The following is a 25,047-nucleotide window of genomic DNA, read 5'->3' on the forward strand; positions in this document are numbered from 1 at the left end:
TGTACCAAGCACGATGCATCTTTGAATCCTCAATCTGAGCGTCTGCCCATCATCCACCCCATCTATCTCAGCAGGGGAAGGAGAAAGGAGATTTTAGAAGGACTTTGGAAACTGTGGAGCCCTGCAAAGATACTGTCATCATCTATTGGGGCCAAAGTTTATTTCCGCCCTTGCTTCCTTCTCTTCTCCACACCCATGTTCCTGGCGCTTTTGCCCACTTGAGAGCGGAGGCTGGGGCAGCAAGGTTCCTGCTCCACCACTGTGTCCTTGAGTGTGTCACACTCTCTCTCTGCACCCCACTTTCTCTTGAGGAAGTCGTCTTCACTGAACTCTCCTTCACATTCGTATTCTTGCTTGTGTCTTTTCCCAAGGTTGCCTCACTGGGGCAGACAAAGAATATCCTCACCCTTCCCTACATCCTGGAGGAAGACAGCAGCACACAAAAGAGCGACTGCTAGCTGAGCCACACCCCCGGGAAGAGGAAAACCAGGAAAGACTCTGTTGTGTGTTTATGAAATTCACGAGCAGCTGCTTCCTCTGCTGAACCCACAGTAATGGCGGCCTGGCCCTGCCCTGACCCCTCCCAGGGCCCCACAATTTGCCATCTGTTAGAGGGTCAGGGAGGAGGTGGCCAGATAGGCAAGTTGTCACTAGACAGGAAATGAACTGATGTCTGTCGCTTCATCCAAGTCCCTGGCTTACTCCAGGGGGTGGGTGTGGCGAGCCCCGCTGTAGAGTTCACATCTTGGTGCGGTGACTGCATGTGTGTGTGCCCGCGTGCACGTGCAACAGGGCGACCCTAAGGGTCAGTATGTGCCTGTGTTTGCACTGGCCTGTGTGTGTGTCTGTGGTTCTGAGTGCTGGAGAGAGAGAGGACAGACATCGTGTGCCTGTGTACAACTGGGTTTGTCCCTGTGCCTCTGGGTCTCTCTGGGCACTGGCTCTCTACCTTTGTCCTGTGTGCCTCCGTCCACCTGTGTGAAGGTGTACATCAGTGTGCAGGTCTGTCAGAGCCTACATGCCCGGGTCCCCATGTTCAGTCCACGATGCATGTAGTTTTTCTGTTGTGTTGGGTGCCATTGTCTTCCCTCTCTGGAAAGGGCTCAACAGTGAGCAGTCGGGGAAAAAACCGAACCCGCTCCTGTTTGGCACGTGATTTTCGTCTAGACTCGTCTGCTGGCTGTGACAGGACTTACTCTCCACAGACCCGGGTAAAAGTGCTGGGCTGTCGTGGCCTGATGCCCACAGCTCTGTAGGGACTGAGCCAATATTCCAGGGGGATGCACTGACCCACTGGGGGCTTAAACATGTGTCATGACCCCCAAATAAAGGCCACTTTCAGGGGTGCTGCAGGGAGACAGTTCCATCTGTCTGGTCCAGCTCAGTTCCTACAAGGTCAGCCTTGCCGCAACATCTCTGTGGGAGAAGGTGATGGGCCCTCCAAGACCCATTCACAGACGAGGAAGCGAGGCTCAGAGGGGAAGTGTCTTGCCCAAGGTCACAAGCTAATTCATTACTCATTCGCTAATGCTTATTAAGCACCTATTGTGTGTCAGCCACTATACTAGGCACTGAGGAAGAACAACCAGAAGGTCAACCCACGATTCTGCTATTAAGGCACCCACAGTCTAGCCGGGGAGATAGACGTATAAGCAGGCAATTTTGACAGAACCAGGCCGAATGCCACAGAAGGAAGAGCGTGCAAAGGGCCATGGCACACTAGGAGAAAGTTAGACCATTCTGTCTTCAGGGAAGATAGAAGGGAAGGTGGGGTAGACCAAACAACGGCCCCCCAAAGATGTCCACGTCCCAACCCCCAGAACCTGCGAATGGCAAAATGGACTTTGGGCGCATGATTAAGTTAAAGATCTGGAGATGGGGAGATGATCCCGGTGGGCCCAAAGTAATCACAAGCATCCTCATAAGAGGAATCAGAAGGGTCAGAGTCACAGACAGAGATGTGAAGCAGAGGCCAGCTAGAGTGAAAGAAAGAAGAGAGATCTGAAGATGCTCTGCTGCTGGTTTTGAAGACAGCCTCTGGAAGCTGGAAAAGTCAAGGAAACCGATTCTCCCTAGAGCCTCTGGAAGGAACACAGCTCTGTCAACACCTTGATTTTAGCCCAGTGAGACCCATTTTGGAATTCCAAACTCAAGAACCATAAGAAAATAAGTGTGTGTTGTTTTAAGTCACTAAGTTTGTGGTAATCTGTTACAGCAGCAACATGGGAAACTAACACAGAAGATTTCATCACAGATGGGGTGACACTGGAACTGCACTCCATCGAAGGGAGACAGCATCTAAGACAAGAGCCCAGGGTGTCAGAAAACACTGAGAAGTTTGTGTGCCTGGAGGTGACGGCGTGTGGAGAGGAGCAGATGAGGCCCCTAAAAGAAGCCTGGGTCTCGCGGTGCTGGCTCTGTGTCAGACCACCCGGGCTCAACTCTAGCTTCTCTACCTTCTCTCCATGTGAGTTAATCCTTCTCAGTCCCTGTTCTCTCATCTCTTCAGTGAGGACAGTAATGGATATGAGATTCAACATAGGATTTTCGGGGGACTGAAGATGATCTGTGTAAGGTACTTAACACAGTGGCTGGCACACTGAGCTCTCCATACACGGTAGCAAGTATTATTTCCCTGTTAAGTTAATGGGGAGTCCATAGACGCTTGGCTGAGGAGGCGATCAGGATTCTGGGTATCTTGGCACCCCCTGCAGTGGCCTTAAACCATACAGTGCTGCCTCTTTTTGGTCCTCCTAACCTCAGGTGATGCCTCTGTGTTTCAAGAACAAATCACTACAGCTACATTCACGGGTGAGAAGAGATTCTCCTGGGATTCACTGGGACAGAAGCCCTGATTCTCGGGGGAAAGTTCTGCTATGAGACACAAGCAGAGCAGAGAGCAGAGGCTCCTGCTGAGGCTGCGAGGGCTCCACTGCACAGCTCCAGGAAAGCACCTGATAAAGCTGCAAACCTGTGAGGCAGATGCCATCATCTGCCCCACAGTTCCCCAACCCCCGGGGCACGTGGTGTTCTCAGATGGCCATCTTCTGTCTTCCTCACACTCCAAACCTGGATGACAGATCTTAAGATGGGGAATGGGGGGCCGGCCCTGTGGCGCAAGCGGTTAAGTGCGCGCGCTCCGCTGCGGCGGCCCGGGGTTCGCTGGTCCGGATCCCGGGCGCGCACCGACGCACTGCTTGGTAAGCCATGCTGTGGTGGCGTCCCATATAAAGTGGAGGAAGATGGGCACGGATGTCAGCCCAGGGCCGTCTTCCTCAGCAAAAAAAGAGGAGGATTGGCGGATGTTAGCTCAGGGCTGATCTCCTCACAAAAAAAAAAAAAAAAAAAAAAAAAAAAAGATGGGGAATGGCCCATCTTCTCCCCCAGCTGAGCATTCACAAGCTCTCGTGCTGACGAACTACAGCTTCTCCTGGCCTCCCAGAAGGCTTAAATGCAGTAGATCATCAGTGCTGTGACTCTCCAAGCCAGGCAGGACCATGAGCTCCTACCAAGTACCAGGCTGGGTGTGAGGCATTTGGAGAAAAATGATAAACAGGATCGGGTCCCTTCCCTTATGTGTTCACAGCTAAGTGGGCAAAAGATGGGAGAAGATATTCATCCCCTCTTCCCAGACCACTTTTACACTGTAGGACAGGCTTTCAAACTCAAAGCAATGACCAGATCAGCCCAAAGGCTTGGGGAGGGGCCGGTGACACCCTTAAATTATGCTCCTTAGGCAGCTGTCTGTGCTGCTTATGCCTCAGGTTAACTCTGGCTGGCCTGCAGCCCCAGTGACCCTCCATCCTTCTCCCTTGCGAAGTGCAGAGGGCAAAGCTTTGGAGTCAGTGAGCCTCCTGGGAGCAGCTGCCAACTAGCTCTGACCTTGGATGACTTGAGTCATCTCTGAGCCTCAGTTACCTCACCTGTAAAATGGCTTCATGTGCCTAAAAGAAGCCAATGGGCAAAGGTTCTAGACCAGTGCCAGCACAAAGCAGGTGCTTTACGATGCCAGGACCAGATTCCTATCCTGTGCTACGGTTGGCCAGAGCCAAACAAGATACAAGTCAGACCCCTCATCTCCCTCCTTGAAAATACACCCTGGTCCTACCGGACACGTTGTCTGATTGCGCACAGCCAGAGCTTTAGGATATACAAGAGGAAGGCTATGAAGGATCTCCCCATTTTTGACTTTTTTTTTAACCGGGGGTGCAGGAGACTCTAATTAGAGCAGTGGTGCTGAGAAGAAACACAACAGCAGGCCCCGGGGGCCGGCCTCCTGCTGAGAGCAAAGCTCAGAAGGACACGGTCAGCAAAGGGCTACCCTTTAGTGCAAACACCCATCCCCCGCTGTCACTGCACATAAAGGACCAGGCATCAGGGAACAAGCTGGTCAGAGACAGCTGCTCTCATTAACGACTCGTTCCCCCAATTTCTCTCTCTTCTGGCCCTGACTAAAAAAAAAAAAAAAAAAGAAAGAAAAAAAATTAATGAATAAAGCTATCAAAACCGCAGTCCCTTGGGCTAGGATTCCCATGCCGAGGCTGGCAAGCAGCCCAGATGCTCCTTTCTTCGTGGTGCCCACTCTGGTCACGCCAATTCCCAGTCCCTCTTCTTGCCCACTGTGCACTGAGTCAGGCTGTCACTGCTCCTGAAGCACCCTGTTCCTGTCTCCCCACATACTGTAACTCCTGTGCATGGCCTGGGAACAACTAGACTGGGATTTCCTGGAAAGCAAGGCTGTGCCTTATTCACACCTCTGCCTTCAAGAGAATGTTCCTTACGGTGTTGTGAAGAAAGGGAAGATCAGCTCCTTGATCCCAGCTTTTTGTTGATGAAGCATGCATTTACTCACTCTGAGCTAGGACCCCTGAGAGGCTGTGGTGAGACAGGGGAACAAGTACGTTACACACGGTCCCTGCCCCCAGGAACCTACAGTCTAAAGAGAGACACACATGAACATTGAGATTGTTATCAGAGAGAAGTGGGAGAGGCTACTGTGGGAGACACGGGCTGCAGCAGGCTTAGAAATGCGGGAAGGACCAAAGGCTGGTCCAGATCTCTCTATCGTTCATGATTCTTACTGTGAATGAACAGGATTATGCGAACAACAATACAACCTACACGTGTGGTGCTTCAACACCCAGCCACCGCTGTGTTCTGGGAGTACTGCTGGATCGCGGTGAGCCCCCCTGAGTAGGGCCCAGGCAGGCACAACGTCAGAGGAGGGGCCCCCCTGAGTAGGGCCCAGGCAGGCACAACGTCAGAGGAGGGGCTCAGTTATGTGTGCTGAATAAGCTCCTCAAAACTTTCAGCAGGCAGGAAAAGCAGAGATTCCTGAGGAGACAGAGGCTCAGAAAGGTGGAATGCCTTATCCCACCCTCACTGCGGCTCAGGGATGAAATATGTGAAAAGGGCACCTCATTCATTTGGGGCAAATCAGAATGTGGCTCATCCCAAGGCCATTCTCTAGGGAGCTCTGTGATTTATGTCCAAGGCCCTCAGGCTGGGGGAGGGCTTAGCTTTCACCAGATCCCCAAGTCACCCTAAAGGTCCCAGTGAGAAAGGTAGAAGTGTTCCTGGAAGCTGAGAAGTTCAAGTGAACAGTAACTGTTCACCAGAGCAGCACATGAGCACTCATGAGTCAGGGACTTCGACTCTGCTAGTAACTGGACATGTGACTGGGGCAAGGTTCCTCCCCTCTTCAACCTTAAATGTCCTCATCGATAAAGTGAGCAAGTTGGACAAGCACTAAGATCTCTTCCAACCGCAACATTCTTCACGAGCCCAAACCTGCCATGTTTATGGAGAAGAGGATTTACAGGCCCTGCTGGATTAAAACTCACAGGCTGGAAAGAAGCAGGAATTATTCTCATTTACTGGAGGGGTCCTGGGGCGGGTGACTCTCCAGACACCAAGCAGAGACGAGGACTGAGAGCTCCCTGGCTTTGGTCACTGAGCTGAAAACATTTAACAAGTGGGCAGATCAGGGCTCTGCTTGTATACTGAGGACAGGATGCTACTTACTATGCAGCAGGCCACCAGGGCGCCTTGAGCAAACCCTGCCAGGACGTCGCTGGGATGGTGCTTATGGTCAGACACGCGGGACAGTCCTGTGTAGAAGGCCATCATGATCAGGGTGAACTGCAGGAGGGGCCGGAGCAGGCGGGCACCTCGCCAGGTGAAGCGGGCCTGCAGGTACAGCTGGGGGAGGAGACAAAATGAACAGATACTAAGCGACTCGCTGTTCACCTGCATTAGAACACCAGGTCAACACACACTGCATTTCCGCTAAATGGAACCATCTGGACTTTGAGTGGCATGTTGTAGAAAGAACATCCAACTTGGACACAACCTCAAACCAGTTATTTAAACCTTGAGCCTTGGTTCCTATATTAAAAATAAGAAAAATGGAGTTTTTCTAGGGAGATAAGCTCGAGAGGGCTGAGCAAGATAATACATGAGAATGGCCTGAGCACACTGCCTGGCACAAAGCAGACACTTCATAAATGCTAGCTCCCTTTTATCTTCCTCTCAACTGACACGAATTAAAGAACAGTAACCAGGGTTAGTAAAAGTTTCTTTTTTACAACTGATGCGTTTTCCTGGAGATTACAGCTATGCCGTCCCTACACTACCTGCCTCTCAGGATTGCCAACAAAACAGAATACACGATGATAAGGGAGGTAACCACGACAGTCATAAAGGGATGCGCCTGTGGCAAAGAAAGCAGCTCGGTCAGAGGACGAGTCTCTAAGTCACTACTTGGAACTATGGATTTTAACTAGAAAATAAGGAAGCACATAAACCAAACAGACAATGCCAGAAAGCTTTCAAATGAGGTTGACAGACACGACTGGGTGGGGTAGAAGAGTAACCTGAAGAAAAATGGAAGAAAAAAAACCACCTCTGGCTGAAGCAAAGAAGTTGAAATGACGTCAACTGGGCATTGTCCCTCGGAGTTATCTTGCTGCAGTTTCCGTTCTAACCTCTGGGCACAACCTACTTCCCAGGTTCCTGTGGGAACCTGGGAAATGAGGGGGAAGAGGCGACGGGACCAGGGGAACTTCCGACTACAAATCAAAGCGAAGCACTCGGAGAGGCCAGGAGAGAGAGGAAGAGAGCGAGGGGAGAGGCCGGCGGCTAAAGATAGACCTAGGACAGTGGCAAAGGCCCGACTGCCCTTCCTGAGACAAATGGACACCTTCCTTTTGGTGGTCAGGAGAGAGCAAGCCAGTGGCTGGTCCTGAGGAGACAGAAGAGTGCAAGATTCTGGAGTCACTCCTGCTCATGTGGGAAGTGACTAGCACTAAATCCTCAAGTACTGGGAAAACTATTTCAAAAACCCAGGCTTAGAAAACAGCAGGCAATGTTATGATCATTATGAATTATAGGAATGTATTATTGGGAAATCTAAGAATAACAAATGAAAAAAAAGTAAAGAGATGCATTGATGTTGTTGGCTGCTAAACAAATGATAGAAATCAATGGTTTTTCATATACAAAAAGTAACCAGTTAAAAATCTAAAAGAGGTAAAATCATCATAATAGCAAAGATGACTAAATAAATAGTAATTAACTTATGAAGAACTGCATGGACCTTTATGAAGTAAGGGACATAACGGGGAACTGGAATAGAGAGAGAGTTAGATTTTTTACTTATAAGAATACCCAACTTATAAACTCATAAATTGATATATAAATTCAATCAGATTCCCATGGATATCCTAAAAAGATGTGGAGAAAAAAACTTGAAAAAATTATTCTAAGGATAACCTAAAAGGCCAATCCTGTGGAACCAGGGAGGAAAAAGTAATAAAATAATAAACAAACAAACAAACAAATAAGCCAGGCACTATGACAGGTGCTAAGGACACAGAAATGAGAAGTTGTAATTCCTGCCCTCTGGAGCATACAGTTCGGGGGATACATGAAAACAAGTAAGTGTACTTATGGGTTTTACAGGAACTATGAAAGAAGTTGGAGGGCCAGGGTCAAGGGGAAGGGATACTCAACTCGAATCCTAAAGATGAATAGGTGTTTGCTGGAGATAAGGAGAGAGTAGTGAGGGGTGTGTGTTCCAGGCAGAGTGATGGCCTAGAAGCCGGTAGAGTTCCAGAGAACTTCACGTGGTCCAGAACAGCTGAAGGGGAGTATCTGTGCAGCGGGGAGGGGGTGATGAGAAACAGGGCTACAGAGGCATGAGGGGGCAGTTCATGAAGGGCACTGGATATCAAACCAAGGAACCTGGCCTTTATTTAGCAGGCCAGTCTTTCTCAAACTGTTCTCCATGGAATACTAAGGTAAGGGTCTTTAAAAAAAAAATTGGTAAATGGTCTACGCAAAATCCTTATTTTCATCATTTACGATACTGAGCATTATTGTTTTTTTTTTTGGTGAGGGAGATTAGCCCTGAGCTAATAACATCTGTTGCCAATCCTCCTTTTTGCTTGAGGAAGACTGTCACTGAGCTAACATCTGTGCCAGTCTTCCTCTATTTTGTATGTGGGATGCCACCACAGCATGGCTTGATGAGTGGTGTATAGGTCCGCGCCCAGGATCCGAACCCACGAACCCCGGGCTGCCGAAGCAGAGTGTGCGAACTTAATCACTACCCCACCGGGATGGCCCCTACTCACCATTATTCTTACAGAACATCTACCTACTGAGTCCCAACTGGGAAATGTTACTGTAGGTAATGATGAAAAATTAAATGATTTTAAGCAAGGCACTCAGTACCATAAAAAATAATCTGCAGGTCAAAGGCTACTCCCTCATTTCTGCTGAAATGACCCAACAGTGGATTATGCGATTATGAATCAAAAGACCCTTTCTTTTGGGGATGGGGATGGAGATGATGCTGGTGTAGCTCCAACTCAACTCAAGTCTTTAGGACAACAGCAAATTCAGGGAACAAGGAATAGTCCATTTGTACTCTGCCCACTATGGTCTGGCCTCTCCAGCCCATCTGCAAGTCTGGATGGGGCAGGGTGGGTAACAGAGAACAGAGGTTTTCATGAGAAAAACCTCAGTGAGCCTCGGTTTTCTCACATATAAAATCACTGTGACAACCACTATCGTACAGGCTGTAGTACAGATCAGTGAAAACGTAGATCTGGTGCCTGGCACTGTGTACCGCTCAGTCAACAGATGACTGTATCCTCTAACCATTTTTTTAAATTTCGACCTCGTAGCCCTGAGATTTTCTAATCTCCCTCAACTGGAAAATCTGTACGTCTTTGGAAAATGCTTACTCAAAATCCTCCAACTCTTCCCCTGCCCCCTCCACGCAGACTTTAGGTCAGACGCCTTGGAAATCAGGGTGGGGCAGGGGAAGGGTGGGTTTCCCAACCGGACAAGGTACACATCTCCCCCTCCACTGACTCAGATACTTAAGGCTGCAGCTTAAGAAAAGAAAAATATAAATACATGAGAGGAACTTGAGGAGAGAGGAAGAGACCCGTCATCATAATAGCTTCAGGAAGACAGTGCCTGTGAATGAGAAAGCAGTAGGGGCCATGGGAAAGGAATCCCTTTGGGAAGCAGTCGGACAGGGAATTACAGTCGGCAGATGGAAGCTTGCTCCCCCATCTCCATCGGTGACTAACACATTTACGGAGAGACATCTCAAGATCCCGGGGTTGATCTTGGTGTCTGCGGCTGGGGCTTCAGCAGACAGCACAGCAGAAAAGTGAATTTTGGGGTGAGATAGCAATGATTCCAGTTCTGGCTCTACCACTTACAAAATGTGTGGTCACTTCACCTCTCTAAGCCTCAGTCTCCTCATCTGTGAAACAGGTCGAACAGTATCTCCCTCTCAGGGTTGCCAGGACCAAATGAGGCAACACAGGACCCTGCCTGGCCTCGGACGGGCACTCAAGGCACTCTACGTCACCTTTTGCCTCGGTAAATGAGAGTTACTCAATGACTGTGGTTGATTTCACCAAAACAAGTAAATTACTAAAGAAAGAGATTGCACAATGACCTTCCACCCAGTGGCAACTTCTGATTTGTGAAGTAAGCGGGCGGCAACAGGCTTTGAGGTTGATCAAAGGATCTGATAACTCCCTCCAACCCACACCAATCTAACTGCTGAATGGATTGGATTTTGCTGGTTCATAGCCCAGTTTGCATGAGCCACTACAGGCCAGAGGCTTGGGCCTCACCAGGATCAGTGAGTACTTTCTGGAGCGCCCTGGTCCCTTGGAAACCTGAGTCTGGGGACACCACGTGGGTCAGGAGGCTACACAGGGCAGGCACCCCTTATGCAGGAGAGGAGGTCAAACCTCCTGACCACAACGATGCTGTGTCCCTGTCCTGGACCAAACACAAAGAGACTTACCCAGAATCATAATTCCTGCAGGGGCTTCGGTAAAGTCCTAGGCACCCTGCAAACGGTGGTTGGGAAAGGGGTGAGCAGAGCTGGACAAAATCAGAAAGTCTGAATCACCCTGACCTCTCATGACGGTCAGCAGCCCTGAGGTCCTGTCTTATCTATCTTCACTTCCTCCCACTGGGCTGGGAGAATCTACTTCCTAAGCATCAGTGTGACGCTGAAGAAAGTGTTTGATTTGCAATCAGAGCAACTGGATTTGAAATCTTTCCTCTGCAACATACCAGCTGTATGACTCTGGTTAAGTCACTCTACTCCTCTAAATTCCTGCTTTCTTATATATAACATTAGGAGATTTGCCCTTTCAAAAAAACCCAAAAAACATGTTGTGAGCATCTCTTCTTTTCAAAACTCTGTGAAAGATACAGACATGAATAAGTTCCTTCGCGAAAAAAGAATCAAGTCCCTTTCTTGTACTAAGATTTTTCTTCCAACTGCTAAAATAAAATTGCTAATTGTAGATATGATGAAGATTACAATAGAAAGGTATATATATGTCTGCCACTCCACCCCTACCCCACCCCACAATGATGGCCATGAAAGTCCCTGGCACGCAGAACTCACTCGTAAATGGAGTTCTCTTCTCCTTCCTGGTCCTAGCTTCAAAACTGGAGTCCTGTGGAATTCCAACAAAACCTCCTTAGAAAAGTCTGGCTGAACTCAAGCTGGCTCCTCTTGTCTGAACCAGCAGAGTCAGATGTGGGCTGAGTCACAGGTCTTGCTAAATCATTTGTGTCCCATTACATGATTTGCATACTGGTGAAACAGGTCTGTACTGTCCTCTCACTTCATTTCCATTGCTCTTGGGACTGCTCTGTTAAGAGTGAAAAGGAGGCTTTTGTCCTTCCTTATGTCCCTGCCCGCTCTCTTCCTGGAAGTCTGTCCAGATCACCAACATCCACAGGGAGAGACTTTCTCCCTTCTCTCTTCTCCTCTGTGGCTCATGCCTGGCTCTGGTTCACGTGCCTGGTGACTTGGCTACATGGTGCAGAACTGGAATTTCTCTCTGGGAAGTTAGTTAACTACTTTCAGGACAAAAGAGGAATTTTTAGTTGACTTTTCTCCTCCTTTAGAAAGGAATTAGATCTTGTTTTCTGTCACTATCAGGGGGAGAAAACGAAACTACCAGTTTTCTGAGCCTGTTCTAGACACTTTGCCAGGTGCTTTCCATTCCATTACCTGCAGCTGTCACAATCATCCTGTTAGGTGCACATCATTGTGCCCATTTTACAGATGAAGAGATCAAGGCTGAAAGAGGCCTTGCTCAAGGTCACAAAGAGCCATGATTTACACTGAGTAAGATTTGCCTCGGGCCGGCCCCGCGGCTTAGTGGTTAAGTGCGCGCGCTCCGCTACTGGCAGCCCTGGTTCGGATCCCAGGCACGCACCGACGCACCACTTCTCCGGCCATGCTGAGGCCGCGTCCCACATACAGCAACTAGAAGGATGTGCAACTATGACATACAACTATCTACTGGGGCTTTGGGGAAAAAAAGGAGGAGGATTGGCAATAGATGTTAGCTCAAAGCCGGTCTTCCTCAGCAAAAAAGAGGAGGATTAGCATGGATGTTAGCTCAGGGCTGATCTTCCTCGCACACACACACAAAAAAAATGATTTGCCTCTTTCTAAGTCCATGCTCTAACCACAGAACCACCTGGCTTCCTTAGTCATTTAGTACCTTGCACACAAAGTATTGGATTTTTCTGTGTTTGCAGAGAAGAAGCAATTTGAGGAGACCTCACAGCTGTCATGGACTAACGGACAACCCGCGTGGGACATCTGGAACTTCAGGCTCCTCTAACTGACCTGCATACTTGTAACGCCAATGTCTGAAATACAAGGGTATGGCTCTTGTAAGAGTTAGAGTAGAAGGATCTCTGAGCTGATCTCAAGCTAAGGAGAGCTGTGAATTGACTGAATGCACCTCACGCAGAGGTGCTCTGCTCTGTGCTCCGACCCTTCAGTTCACTTGAGGCAGAGAACATATGCAACTGTTTGGCAACTGTTAACTTTTCAAGATTTCCACACAAAATATGAGGTGTTTTGGTGTCTCTGGGTGCTCACAAAGGTACTCAGAAACTGCTGGCTGAATGGATGGATGAAGTAGAGAGGAAGAGGAAAAACATCTGGTACAGTGGTTTATTCCCCTCGGAAACAACAATCTTGCTCCTGCAAGAGGTTTCACCAGACACTCCCAGGATCTGTGGGCATGTCTCGTGGCCACACCAGACCCCACTGCTCCAGGATTCTAAACATGTTGAATAAAACCTCAATGACTAACAACCACAGGCTGCAGAACGTGGTGGTCAGAGTACAGCCACTTTACCGTTTCCTTGGTTCCCAACTAACCCTCTGACACATAAACAGTTCTCATGGGCACCACAGTCAAGAGTCAATAGGTAAACAGTTCAGCCAAGAGGCAGCAAAGTCCTTCCCTACACCACACAGGCCCTTCGTGATCTATCAAGTCAGTGATGAGGAGATGAACAAAATTCTGACGGGCATGGAAAGGAGCGTGGCCTGGGAGTGCCACAAGACCTAGGATTCATTCATTCATTCAGTCAGTCAGTCAGTCATGTGACCTACACATCCCGTGCCTCTCCTGCACAAAAAGAAGGCTGCAAAGGGAGTTAGGGAGTATTGGAGGAGGCGGCTGTCATGCCCAGGGAAGGCTTCTCTGACAAAGTGACCTGAAAAAGGCGGGTAGCAAGGGGCAGATTCCTGGGAGGGCAGCACGGCAGTGAGGGAAAGGCCTTGACACTTGACTGGAGCTGCAAACAGAGAAGCTGGGCTGAGGAGCCCAACGGTCTTCTCAACTTTCAATGCGCCTGACTAACCCTGCTGGGAGCCTCCCCTGGCTCCTGGCACCCTCCACTCCAGGGTAGCTTGGGTGCCACAATTCTGAGCTTCCACAATGACCTGCACATCCCTATGCCTCTCCTGCACAATGTACCAGACTGTTCTCATTGTCTACTTGCTCCTCTGGACTGAACATCCCAAGGGCTGTGACCAATTCCTTACTAATGCCTATAGTCCCACCCCTAGCACGGTGCTTGGTGCATAAGAGTCACTCACGACATATTTGCTGAAAGCTGAATGCTGAATGAATGTTGAGCTCCTTGAGGGCAGAGCCCAGGCCTGATTCATCTCAGTAGCCCCACAAGGTGGCAGAGTACCCGGCACAACAGAGGAGACACCAGGTACGCTACATGAATTGGCGCCCGCCCTGGTGCTGGATTTTATCCAGACAGCCAAATCATCCTCAATCCCTGGCCATGGAGGTGCAGGGCCAATCCAGATGTGGTCCCTGGGGTTTAGGCCAGGGCTCAGGAGTAGGAAGCAACATTTATGCTTATATATGCTGTGAGATTTTTTCATTAGAATTTGCATTAATCTCTAACAAGACTTAACCTCATCCTTAAGCTTCCATGCCCAGAGGGAGTTTGGTGTTTGGGGCATGGTTTTTCTAAGTTAATCATTTTACAAATCAAAACCTAACATGGAGTACCCTTCAAAGCCATGGAGGCTCCAGATGGCAGCTGGTGCTAGAGCAGGGATGGCGGGTGTAGGGTCCTGGAGTGGGCATGGCTGGTGCTTCCGATCCGCTGCTCTCTTTGAACTCCATGGTAATGTGGGCATCAGCCTGTGCCTGACGGCTTCCCATCTTCCCTGTCAGCACTTAGGGTAGTTCAAACTTCTTTCAAATAGAACCACAGAGATTGAGAGAGAAACAAACACTATCTAATTCCACTCTTTCATTTGACACATGGGGAAAGTGGGGTCTAGAGAAGAAAAGTGGCAATAACTCTGCAAAATAGACAAGACTGTCTCCATTCTACAGATGAGTACACTGAGGCTTGAAAGCTAAGTCACCCACTCCCGGCTCCATAGCTAGTAATTGGCATGGCCAGAATCATCCAGGTCTGTCTGACTCTAAACACCAAAGCTGTCAAACCTACACCCAGCCAGTTCAAATGCGATTCTCCCCAACACTTCAGGGAAGCTGTGGATCCCGGGCTGCATTAACAAAAACACACCTGCACCAGGGGAAGCCAGAGTCTCGTCTGCCCAAATCTGGCACCTCCTAAAGCCCACCAGGAAAGCACTGGGGATGGGTCTAAGGGCTTCTCTGACTGACTGCAGGATTTCCCACCCACCAGGACAGGCAGCAACGGTGTTCTTCAAACTTGCTTTAGAAAGCTTTGCAAATCAGACATTCAAAGGGCTGAGATTTCTGTGTAATATCACATAAAAATGAGCCCTGGAAAACGCATGGTCCTCCTTACTTTTTGGCCCTTCACTTCAGAGGTTGTTTTAGGGCCAAGACAACCTGAGAGCTAAACAGAGCCCCGTGTTTCCATGTTGCATATGTGGGTGTCTGCGAGTGTGAACGGTGAAGGCGCGTATGTGTGCAAGGTTTCTAAGAGTGTGTGGGTGCGTGTGTGCATGGGTGAGTGTGTAATAATATGCTTTGGAAAGGAAGGATTAAGGAGGCTCTTCTCTTTCTCCCTCTTTCTTCCTTTCCTCTCTCCTTCCTTCTTTTCCTTCCTTCTAGGAATATAAAGGCACTATAATTTTTTCTTCCCTCAGAGAGATGCAAACAAACATTCAATCACAGTCCACTCCTCCCTCATCAGCCTCTAGAGAGCTCTTGCTGTAATCAGAGCCGGTGAGCAGCCGATGGGGGGCGGGCAAGGGGGGCATCTCACCTGTTAAAGCAGATCTGAAGGAGGGCAGGTTGCCTCCAGGGGAAATTGCAGTTAGGGTCAGGAGCTTCTTTCTTTAAGTGTTATCCTGCAGAGGCTTGTTTGTTTTTGTTTTTGTCGTGCAGTAAAATGAAAAGAACACAACGATGCTGGAGTCATAAGGATCCGCCCTCAGATATGGTGTCTGCCTCTGACTGGATGTAGAACTTTTATTACTTAACTTTTCAGATTCAGGTTTGTTTGTTTTAAACTGAAAACAGGGCAATCGCAATGCATCTCAGCGGGTTATGGCGAGAATCGAATGTTATAGTGTGAACTCAACAGAGCCTGGACACAGAGGGCACGGTGTTGGTTTCAAAATTATCTAGTATTTTCCCCTTGGAAGAAAATGAAGGAATACGAAAAAAATGGACACGTACTCACTCCTCTAAGCACCTTTACAAAACACTCAAACTACATTTGTAGAAGTGCTTCCAGCCCTGGGCAAAATATAAAACTGGAACAGGAAACTAAATATCTTTGCTAAATTATCCTGTCTAGGAGGGAGGCAAAAACAACAACAACAACAACAAAGAAGTGAAGAACGGAGGGAAGTGCTATTCATGAATAAATAAAATCCACATTTAATATTTTTACAGGTTGGGGCCCACCTTTTAGCTCTGCATCCTAGGTAACAGGAAGCCCAGAGGCCTCCAAACTTGGACAGGATTGGGGAAAAAAACAAAACAAAACAAAAAACCCTCTCTGTTTTTTCCAATTCCTAATTATGTTTTTTTTAAATAAGTCAAAATCAAAATGTTCTTTTTCCAAACAGCTCATGCTCCTCTGAGCTACGTCTGACCTCTCAGCGCCTTCTCGCTCTGAGCGCCATCAAAGCAGCCGAAAGCAGGAAGTGCCTTGGCACAGGGACCTCATTCAGGGAGAGGAAAGGCAGAGAGACCACAGTTAACTGACAAAGGGAAACAGACCAGCCGCTGTCTGTGTGGCAGCTGGAGGGGAGCGGGGCGCTTCACCTGCACCGTCCCCGCCTCTCCAGGAAGTCAAAGCAGACGTGGCACGGGAAGGCCACCATGGCGATTCAGACCATGGTCCACCTGTTGAAGGACCTCCAACTCACTGTTTCACCTCTCTGGGCCGTGGTCTCTGGATCCAAGCAATGGGGATAAGGATTTGCTACCTCACCGTGTTATTATGAGGTCATGTGTACTCATGGATGCAAAAGTATTTTGTAAACCTCGAAATCACTCTACATTAGTCAGATACTGATGATTTTTCAAGCCCTTCCATCAGTAGAGTATGGAGGAGGACTGGCATGGCGAACATTGCAAGGACTTTGATCAGAGGGCTTGTATTTGAGCAACAGTTCTGGTGTCTATGTACATTTTGGCAGTTCACTTGAATTCTCTGAGCTTTACTTAGTAATCCTTTCCCACAACAGAGATAATATTACTTATAACATAAGGTTCTTGTAAGGATCAACTGAGTTAATGGGTTTTCAGAAAACAGTGCCTGTTACCATAACATATTATACAAGTGTCTTTATCACTTTATAATTTCAAAATGGGTACACAATCTTTATCAAGCAGCCATGGTAAATATTATTTTTATTTGAAAAATGGGAAAAGCCTGGAAAGTAAAACAACTTCTACTAACGCAGTGGCAGAGCTCAGAATAGAACCTCATTTTCCTAGCTAACCCCCTTTTCAAGCATTTCACAGAGAAGTCTGTCCCTAACCATTCTGAGGGCTCTATGTACAGAAGGGATTGAAGCTGGGGCTGGACTCCAATGGAATCAGAGGGAAGGTACTTACCACCAAATAGAGCATCGTGTACATGGAGAAGGAGGCGTGGCCAGAGAAGAAAGACTTCCTGCAAGAGTAAGAGAGGGCCATGTGAGGGCCATATTTGCATCCCTGATATGCATTTGTCTGTCTGACTTCCTCCCTAGACTGTGACCTTGAGAGCAGCACCATCTTGTTCGTTTTTGCATCCTTGGTAGTGCTTTGGACACATTGCCTGGAACCTAGCAGGCACCCAGGAATGCACGAATAAACAGAAGAATGAATGAATGAATGAATGAACGAATGAACAGACTTACCGCAGCTCTATCATAATGGTTTATTTACCTATCTGTCTCAATCATGTGACTGTGAGTTCCTTGAGAATGGGGGCTCTGCCGTACTCACCCATCTAAACCAGAGCCCAGCACTGAGCCTGGCTCCTAGCAGGTGCTCAGTGAGTGCTCACTGAATTGCCTGCATCAAAGGGGTGCACACTGCGACCGCGGGAGGTGGCATCTCACCTGGCTTCCTGGACCTTGCTGTCGTCACCTCTGCATTTGTAGTTTTGGATGTAGCCCTCAGAGCAGTTGATCTGGCTGAAATCAGGGTTGCAGACGCTCAAGAAGTGAGGACGCAGGCGCCCTATGGAGACTTTGGCAATGTCTGTGAAAGACTGGCTGATGGCACAGCCGAAGAGGAAGCAGCCCACTTGCTTATAGAGGGCTGCCACATAGGGATTCTGAATGGTTGACCGGGACTTCTCCTTCAGGTAATAGATCCGGTAGAATTCCCCCGTGATGATCTGAAAGGAAACCAATAGGGGAATTAGGCAGCATCAAGACCCAACATCAAAACTCATATTGTAAAAGATATTTAATGACATAAGAGAATGCTCAGTATGAAACTGCACGTTATAATCTAGAAAATTCTGATTTTTTATTTAAGAAGTATACAGACACAAATTTGCATGGGAGGTGAGATACAAGTGCTAATATGGTCATTTTATTCTTTTTTAAAAAGTCTTACATGGTCATATAGTACCTTTGTACCAATAGAAATATACAATCAAACATATTTATATGTAAATATATATACAATACATAAAATATATATAAGATATAAAAACATATATTTTTTTATGTCAAGATGACATTTTTATGTCAGAGGATCTGAGCAATCTCAGGATTCTGGGATTTGGGGTAAAGGATCACCAACAATGGTCCAGCTCCACAAAGGGCCTCACTGTGCCATGGTGGGGGTTTCTGTAAGAAAGGGTGAACGCCACCAAGACCAAGTCCTGGGTTTGAATCCAGGCTGTACCACCTACCTGGTGTCCCTCAGCAATAACTGAACCTCCCCAAGCTTGTGTCCCTCTCCATGAAAGGAGGCTACACACCTTTGCAGAGTTGTTGGCTTAAACGTGGTAACCTGGATGGGAATGACCTGGGTATAGAAAGCGATTCTTTCGTTGCACTTTTTAGAACTATGGTCTGCTGAAAAGAACGCTGGTCTAAAAACCAAGGAAATTTTAATACAATGCCCTTCAGCATTTATGAATTTCCTCGTGTTGCCTGCACCGTCCCCTTAATCCTGAAGGACAGCGAATGAGTCTTGATTTTCATACCCTTCCTCCATCCCACTGTGTCTCCTCCTTGACACTCAGGGGGCATTTATCACTACTAAGAAAAAAAGCCACCAATTATTGATTACCTATTGCACAGCAGGTATTACTTTTATACACTTTATTTCACGAAATCCTCACAACCACCGTGAGATAGATACACTGAGGCTCAGAGAGGCGCAGCACCTCAACGGAAACTGCCTGGTTTTACATTAAGAATGGGGGGCCAGGGCCAGCCCCGTGACTTAGCGGTTAAGTGCTCGCGCTCCGCTGCTGGCGGCCCGCGTTGGATACCGGGTACACACCGACGCACCGCTTCTCCGGCCATGCTGAGGCTGCGTCCCACATACAGCAACTAGAAGGATGTGCAGCTATGACATACAACTATCTACTGGGGCTTTGGGGGGAAAAAATAAATAAATAAATAAAATTATAAAAAAAAAAAAAAGAATGGAGGGCCAGCTGATTCTCTGTAAGGCAGACGCCTACGAAGCAGAGGACCAGTTCCGCTTTGGTGATGCACAACCACACAGAGCTGCCCTTGTCTTAACTCTACAGCACGGCCCTGGCCACTTCCTGGTTGCAACCAGAGTCCAGAGACAGCGATGCTCAACTCATCACTCACCACAAAGTCCCTTTCGCACTTCCTCACAGGCAGGACGATGAGCCACACTTGCCCTTTCAGGGAGCAGAGAGCATGTTCCCAACCACAAGGGAAGCAATAGAGTGACATATCCGGGCACTCCTTTACATAGTCTCCCGTGTACAGCTGGGAGACTTGACAGCTGGGGAAGGCGTCTGGGCATGGGGTCTGATCCAAGTCCTCGAGGGCTCCTAAGTCCAGGGGTAGGATGGCCATGCAGGAGGGAAATGCCAGCTGGGCTCAGGGGCGACCAGGTGCAGTCCCGAGAACAGCTACCAGCACTGCTGACATTTATACAGTGGCTGTGTTTATAAATGCTTGATATTTCTAAGTGCTACACTTTGGTTTCCCAGATCATATTAAGTGTGATTCCATATTAGAGAGAGATGGTCAAGGCCAGTCCAGTCCAGCATCCTGGCTTAGCCATTCCCTGGAGGGTGGGACTAACACCCGGTCCCGCGGAGGTGCTCAGAGACTACTGGTTGAATGAATGAATGAAAGAAAGGGGGCAGGACAGAAGTCTCCACCGTTGTTTTACTGCAAAATTGGGAATATCCTGTAAACATTACCAAGGGTCCTTTGATAACACGTTGCAGAGATTAAAATTGGAGAAGCATGGCAAGTCAGAAATGAAAGGGTCCATTATATATGGAAGAAACAGGTCAAATTAACTCACAGCTGAAGATTAGCCGCAGGTGTCTGACTCCCGCCCAGCATTCTTTCCTGCCCTTCATGGTCTAATCCCCTTTTGAACCTATTTATTCTTTTACCCATGTAACCTTACAGGCTAACAAGTTCCAGATGTTATTACCACCACCAGGTTCTCTAACTCTTTCTTATTCCTCTTTATTTATAAATCATGCTCACGTGACTTGAGACGCAGAGGGAAGAACACTTAACTAGGGGTCAAGGGGCCAGGGTTGGAGTCCCTGCTTACTGAGTGAATTTGGGGTAAGTCAGTTTCTCCATTTGCAAAATGGGGGCGCTAGACTCCGTGATGTATTACTTCATAAGTGCAATGACATTTGTTCTCAACTCTCCTGTGTGACCTCCACCACTAGCCTCCCAACCATAAACCAATAAAAGCAGTAGCGGAGGAAAGGCCTTCCTCGGAGATGACACCACAGGCCAGAAACAGAACCAAGGCCCATGTACAAGCCCTGCCCTTGGACTGCTCTTCAGTTCTTTGCGCTGTACCACTGCCACAGGTGAAGAAACTGTATCTAAATTGCCTCTGCTTTCCTGTTTGATGCTGAAAAAGAACACGTGAGTTTCCATTGCAAATAAGTATCTCTTACATGAATGTACTGATTAATTTCAGGGGAGTCACCTCTTCCTCTCATGGGACGAGAAAGGGGTAAAGAGAACATTTTCTGGCACCTGAAATTACTAATAATGCTAATAATAGCATCAATCTTTTACCCTTCTTTTGCACTTTACAGTTTCATTTAATCTGCAACTCTGGGAAGAAGATATACTCATTCTACAGATGGAGATGCTAAGGCACTGAGAGAGAGTAACTTATCTGAAGCATTTGAGGCTAGTAAGTGACAGAGTTAAGAGCAGAGACCAGATAGTCTGACTCTCCAGTTCAAAGACCCACAGCAGACTACACTGAGATAATTTTATTATTTCTATTGGTATTAAAAACAATTTCCACTGTAGAATAACAATTGTATACAGTCGCGCACCACATAACTACGTTTCAGTCAACGGGCCGCATATACGACGGTGGCCCCGTGTGATTAGTACCACACAGCCTAGGTGTGTAGTAGCCTATATCATCTAGGTTGGTGTAAGTACACTGTGATGTACAACAAATCACGTAACGATGCATTTCTCAGAACACGTCCCCGCCGTTAAGCGACGCGTGACTATATTTTCAAGGACAGGACCAGGCTGAAGCCATTTAGCAGACACGTGACTCCAGGACCACATGGCTTCTGCGGCAGCCCTGACAGATCTTGGAGTTAATGAGCAACAAATTATGTATTTTCTCTATCCCCTAGTACAGAAGGGTCGGGGAGTCGACAACACAGCCATAAATCATCATTATGAACCAGCCGGACTTGGCTTCTTGTAATCCTAACCCTTAAAAGACCATTTAATGAAATTCGGGCTGTGAAAGGCAGCCCGAATACCTCACCTCTGCAGAAGAGGCGAAGGCTTAAATTGTTCCACGACACGTTACACACCTAACTCTGGAGTTCCAGATTTACTGCTTTCGGACTTTATTCATTACTCACAATGTTTTTATTCCTGAGTAATAAAATAAGCTCTTCCCTCCTCCTGCCTCCCCCTACAAAGGCTGTCTCCACCCCCAGACTCCCGCCCCTGGAGCCCTCATTTCTGCTTCAGTCAGCAAGGTTGTGATATGTAAATGTCACTGCTGAGAAAAATGCAGTCAATGTTGATCCCTTTCTGAAACAGCAAGCAGCAGATTCTGGAGGTGATGGCAGGCTGCCAGGCCAGCAGAGGAGAATTCTCCCCTACCTGCCTTTTAAAGCACTTGGCACAGAATCTGGAAACTAATAAAGTGAGAAAGCATTGCAATTATGCTACGAGGGGACAGAAAGGGACCAGTCCTCGCCTGAGAACGGCCAGTTTGGAGGGAGGTTGTCTCCAACTCTAAGACAGCTCCTCTTCCTGTCTTTTCTGGTGAAAAATAGCACAGCTGCCCACATGTGCACAAATATTGAACTGTTCCGGAGAGGAAATCTGGAGAAACGCTAGGATAGACTTTTTGGAAATGAGAGAGCACAGGGTGATGAAAGAAGCCGACTTTGGAGCCAGAAAAACTTCAGTCTGAATCCCATCTCTTACTTTAAGCAAGTGACTTCACCTCTCTGGGCTTAGGTCTCCTCGTCTATAAAATAAAATTAATAATATCTACCTGGCAGGATTGCCAGGGGATTCAAGAAGGTGATATGTCAAATGCCTGGCATCCAGCAGAAGAACCTTCCAAAAGTTAATTTTTCCTCCTTCCCTTGGAGAAGGGAAACAAAAAATTAACAAATACTTGCAGATAATATCTTTTCCAAGATACTTCCAAGAGCTCCTTGGAAAAGAACACTAAATTGAAGAGTTTGGAAGTACCACCTCTGTAGGGTAGAACCAGAAACTGTGTGTATGAATATGTTGGTTCTGACCATTTTATCTGGGATGGCTTTTTCGGGGAAGCAAAGCGGAAGGGAAGTCTAAACCCAAGGCAGCACGAGCAGCCCTACTGTCTTGTTCGTAATATTCCACTCTATACATTATCCCAAGAAAAGTAAGATTTTTGCACATAGTGTCCCAATAATCCCTCTTTTAGAGACTGAGAACTCTTCTTCTCCTGCTGCGTTCGAAGGACAAACTTCCCTATATTCTGATCTGCTTGAATAATAATATTTGCATAGCACTTTACAACTGACAAAGCATTTTCACATCCACTGTGTTATTCACTTCTCACAACTCCCTATGCACTACTAAATTATTATTGGCACTTTATATGTGAGGATGGAGAAGGCCAGGACCAGTGAATCACTCTCGGTCAGAAATGAGGCAGGGGCAGGGCCGTCGCTGCAGCCCGGACCTCCTCATTCTAGTTCCTGTACTCTGTCCAATGGCGTCAAGCTGGCTTTCTCTTAGAAGTCCTAGCAGGCCACAGAATCTACGTCTCCAGGGAGACAGACACTCACAGAGCACCTGGTAAGGTCATGTAATCTTGTCAGGCACGTGCACATGCAAGTCCCTGCTAGCCACAGAGCGCCAAGCTGTTCTTCCACAGCTCAGCTATGCAGATTAACGAACTTCTTTCAGTCCAGAAGACATTCATTCAACAAACATTTGATAATGGAGAATAATGAAGAGAGAATCATTGTAACGTATCGGGGTCCTGCTTCTGACGATGGAGACAGAAATGTAGCTGTATTTTCGCTGAAGCTGAATGCTCCATCTTTTACAATAAAATGTAGTACCTTCAATGACTAGAAATAATTGATGAGAAATTTAATCTTCGATTCTTCTCCTACTTGGCTGTCTTCAGCTTGGCAGGAGATCAGCACCTCACAGACTGGGAAAGGCAGTGAGGACCCAGATCTGTCCAAGGCCACCAGTGGAGCTTCTGGGCTCTATGGGTAAGTCAACACTCCAATATCTAGAATATGGACAGCAAAGAGGCCAGTACGGCCACAGAGGCGATTTAGGGTTGAAATCAGCAGCGGCCACCCTAAGTCCACAAGCTTTACAAAGAAGGCAGTCAGAAGCGTGAAGCATTGTTATTTCCCCAAAAGTCAGGGACTCAAGGCCACAGGTCTCCTAGATGACCGGCTCTGCCAGTCCGTGCAAGAGCCTCCTGACTATTCTTTCTGTAGCATTGCCCACTGCCCATTGCTTACTCCCTTTTGACACTGAATTTCCTAAATTCCTTAATATCACACGCCAGTGATTTTCTTCCTATTTCTCAAATACCTTTCTCCTTCTTCCAGTAGCTCCAATTCTGGGTTCTACCAGATAAATGTGGCTCTTCCTAGGATTATATCCCTGCCATTCTGCTGTGATCTCACCTGTTTCAATAGTTTCAATTATTACCACTGTGAAGATGACCTCCAAAAGAGCATCTCTCTCTCTCACTCTCTCGTTTCAGCTGACCCCTATCAGTCCTATTCCAATCTTCTGCCAAATCTCCCAACTAGTTATCAAACTGATGTTATCATCATGTCAACCTCACCAAGTCTAAGAAACTGATGTTATTATCATGTCAACCTCACCAAGTATAGGATCACACTCATTCCAGCTTCTGCCCCAAACCTCACTCTCTTCCCTCCACCTCCACTCAAGGTGCCACCAAACATAACTGCAAAGACATGGAATCTTAGACTCCTCCCCCTCATCTATCCCATTCTCATCAAATTCTGTTCACCCTACTTTTGCAAGGTGTCTCACATCCATCTTTCTCACTCTCTTCCCCTTGCATTGCCACCACTGTGGTTCAGGCCTCATCCTTACCTTGGTTAGAAAATTGATCAAGCTAGCTTAAAATACTTTCACCAATCTCTAGCCAATTAATTGGAGTAAAAACTCCTTAGCATTCAAAGAATTTCACAATCTTGCCAAAATCTTTTCCTACCTTATCTCTGTTGACTCCCTTAGACTCTATGTCTCCAGCCAAACAAGTCTGCTCTGCATTTCCTGAAAACACTCTTGTGTCAGACTCGACCATCGTTGGAGCAATCCCCTCTGCCTGGAATGTCAGGATCTCTGACGAAAGTCCCACCATCCTTCAAGTGGAGCTCAACTGCCAACTAGCGCACTGGGTTAGAGTTCTGGCTCTCTTACTTAGGAGTCTTAGACAACTGACCTCCATAACTCTTAGTTTCCTGACATGTGAAATCGGGGATGATGACAGTACCAAGAGCTCCAGGGTTGTTGTGATAATTAAATGGAACAATTGCTCAATGAATGATGATGGTGATGATGATGATGATGATAATGATGAAGCCTTTGGCAATGAAAACAACCTCCAGTGACCTTCCTCTGAACTCCTATAGGACTTTATTTATACCTCAGAACATCTACAGCACATGGTCTGTTTTGTCCTTGAAGCTCTCACCTCTCTGGGGCCCACCCCCCTGCACTGCCTTGACTCTCTGCTTATTCTGACCAATTCTTTAGTCTCCTTGAGGGGCTAAGGGTGTAGTCAGTCTTGTACTTGACCTCTCCCCTTTAGACCCTAAGCTCTGAGGGCAGCATCTGCGTCTCCTACACCAGCTTCTAGGCCCAGGTGCCTACACAGTGCCTGCTTGCTCTAAGGGAGGTCTCACCAAGCATCTGCAACAGCAGGGTATCATCTTCTGTACAAACTACTACCGCACACTGCCGACCTTGTGACATCATCTGCCCAGTGGTTTAGATGTTTTATCTTC

At 47.5% G+C, this 25,047-nt stretch overlaps 1 protein-coding gene across 4 annotated transcripts in view; it reads right to left on the bottom strand.

Annotated features, from left to right (window-relative positions):
• The window catches only part of PLPP3 (phospholipid phosphatase 3), a 99,057-nt gene that overhangs the window by 22,436 nt on the left and 51,574 nt on the right, over nucleotides 1-25,047 (bottom strand). For 3 of the 4 annotated variants that reach the window (XM_058552525.1, XM_058552524.1, XM_058552523.1), the window contains 3 exons: nucleotides 17,399-17,679; nucleotides 16,908-16,965; nucleotides 6,025-6,201 (listed from right to left, as the gene is read on the bottom strand). In XM_058552525.1, the coding sequence (XP_058408508.1) occupies nucleotides 6,025-6,201; nucleotides 16,908-16,965; nucleotides 17,399-17,679 (516 nt within the window). Of the gene's footprint in view, nucleotides 1-6,024; nucleotides 6,202-10,954; nucleotides 11,007-16,907; nucleotides 16,966-17,398; nucleotides 17,680-25,047 lie in introns of all 4 variants that reach the window. The other variant, XR_009221823.1, reaches the window with a different exon arrangement.

The sequence above is a fragment of the Diceros bicornis genome, chromosome 13 (genome assembly GCF_020826845.1).
Source record: "Diceros bicornis minor isolate mBicDic1 chromosome 13, mDicBic1.mat.cur, whole genome shotgun sequence".
Classification (NCBI taxonomy): Eukaryota; Metazoa; Chordata; class Mammalia; order Perissodactyla; family Rhinocerotidae; genus Diceros; species Diceros bicornis.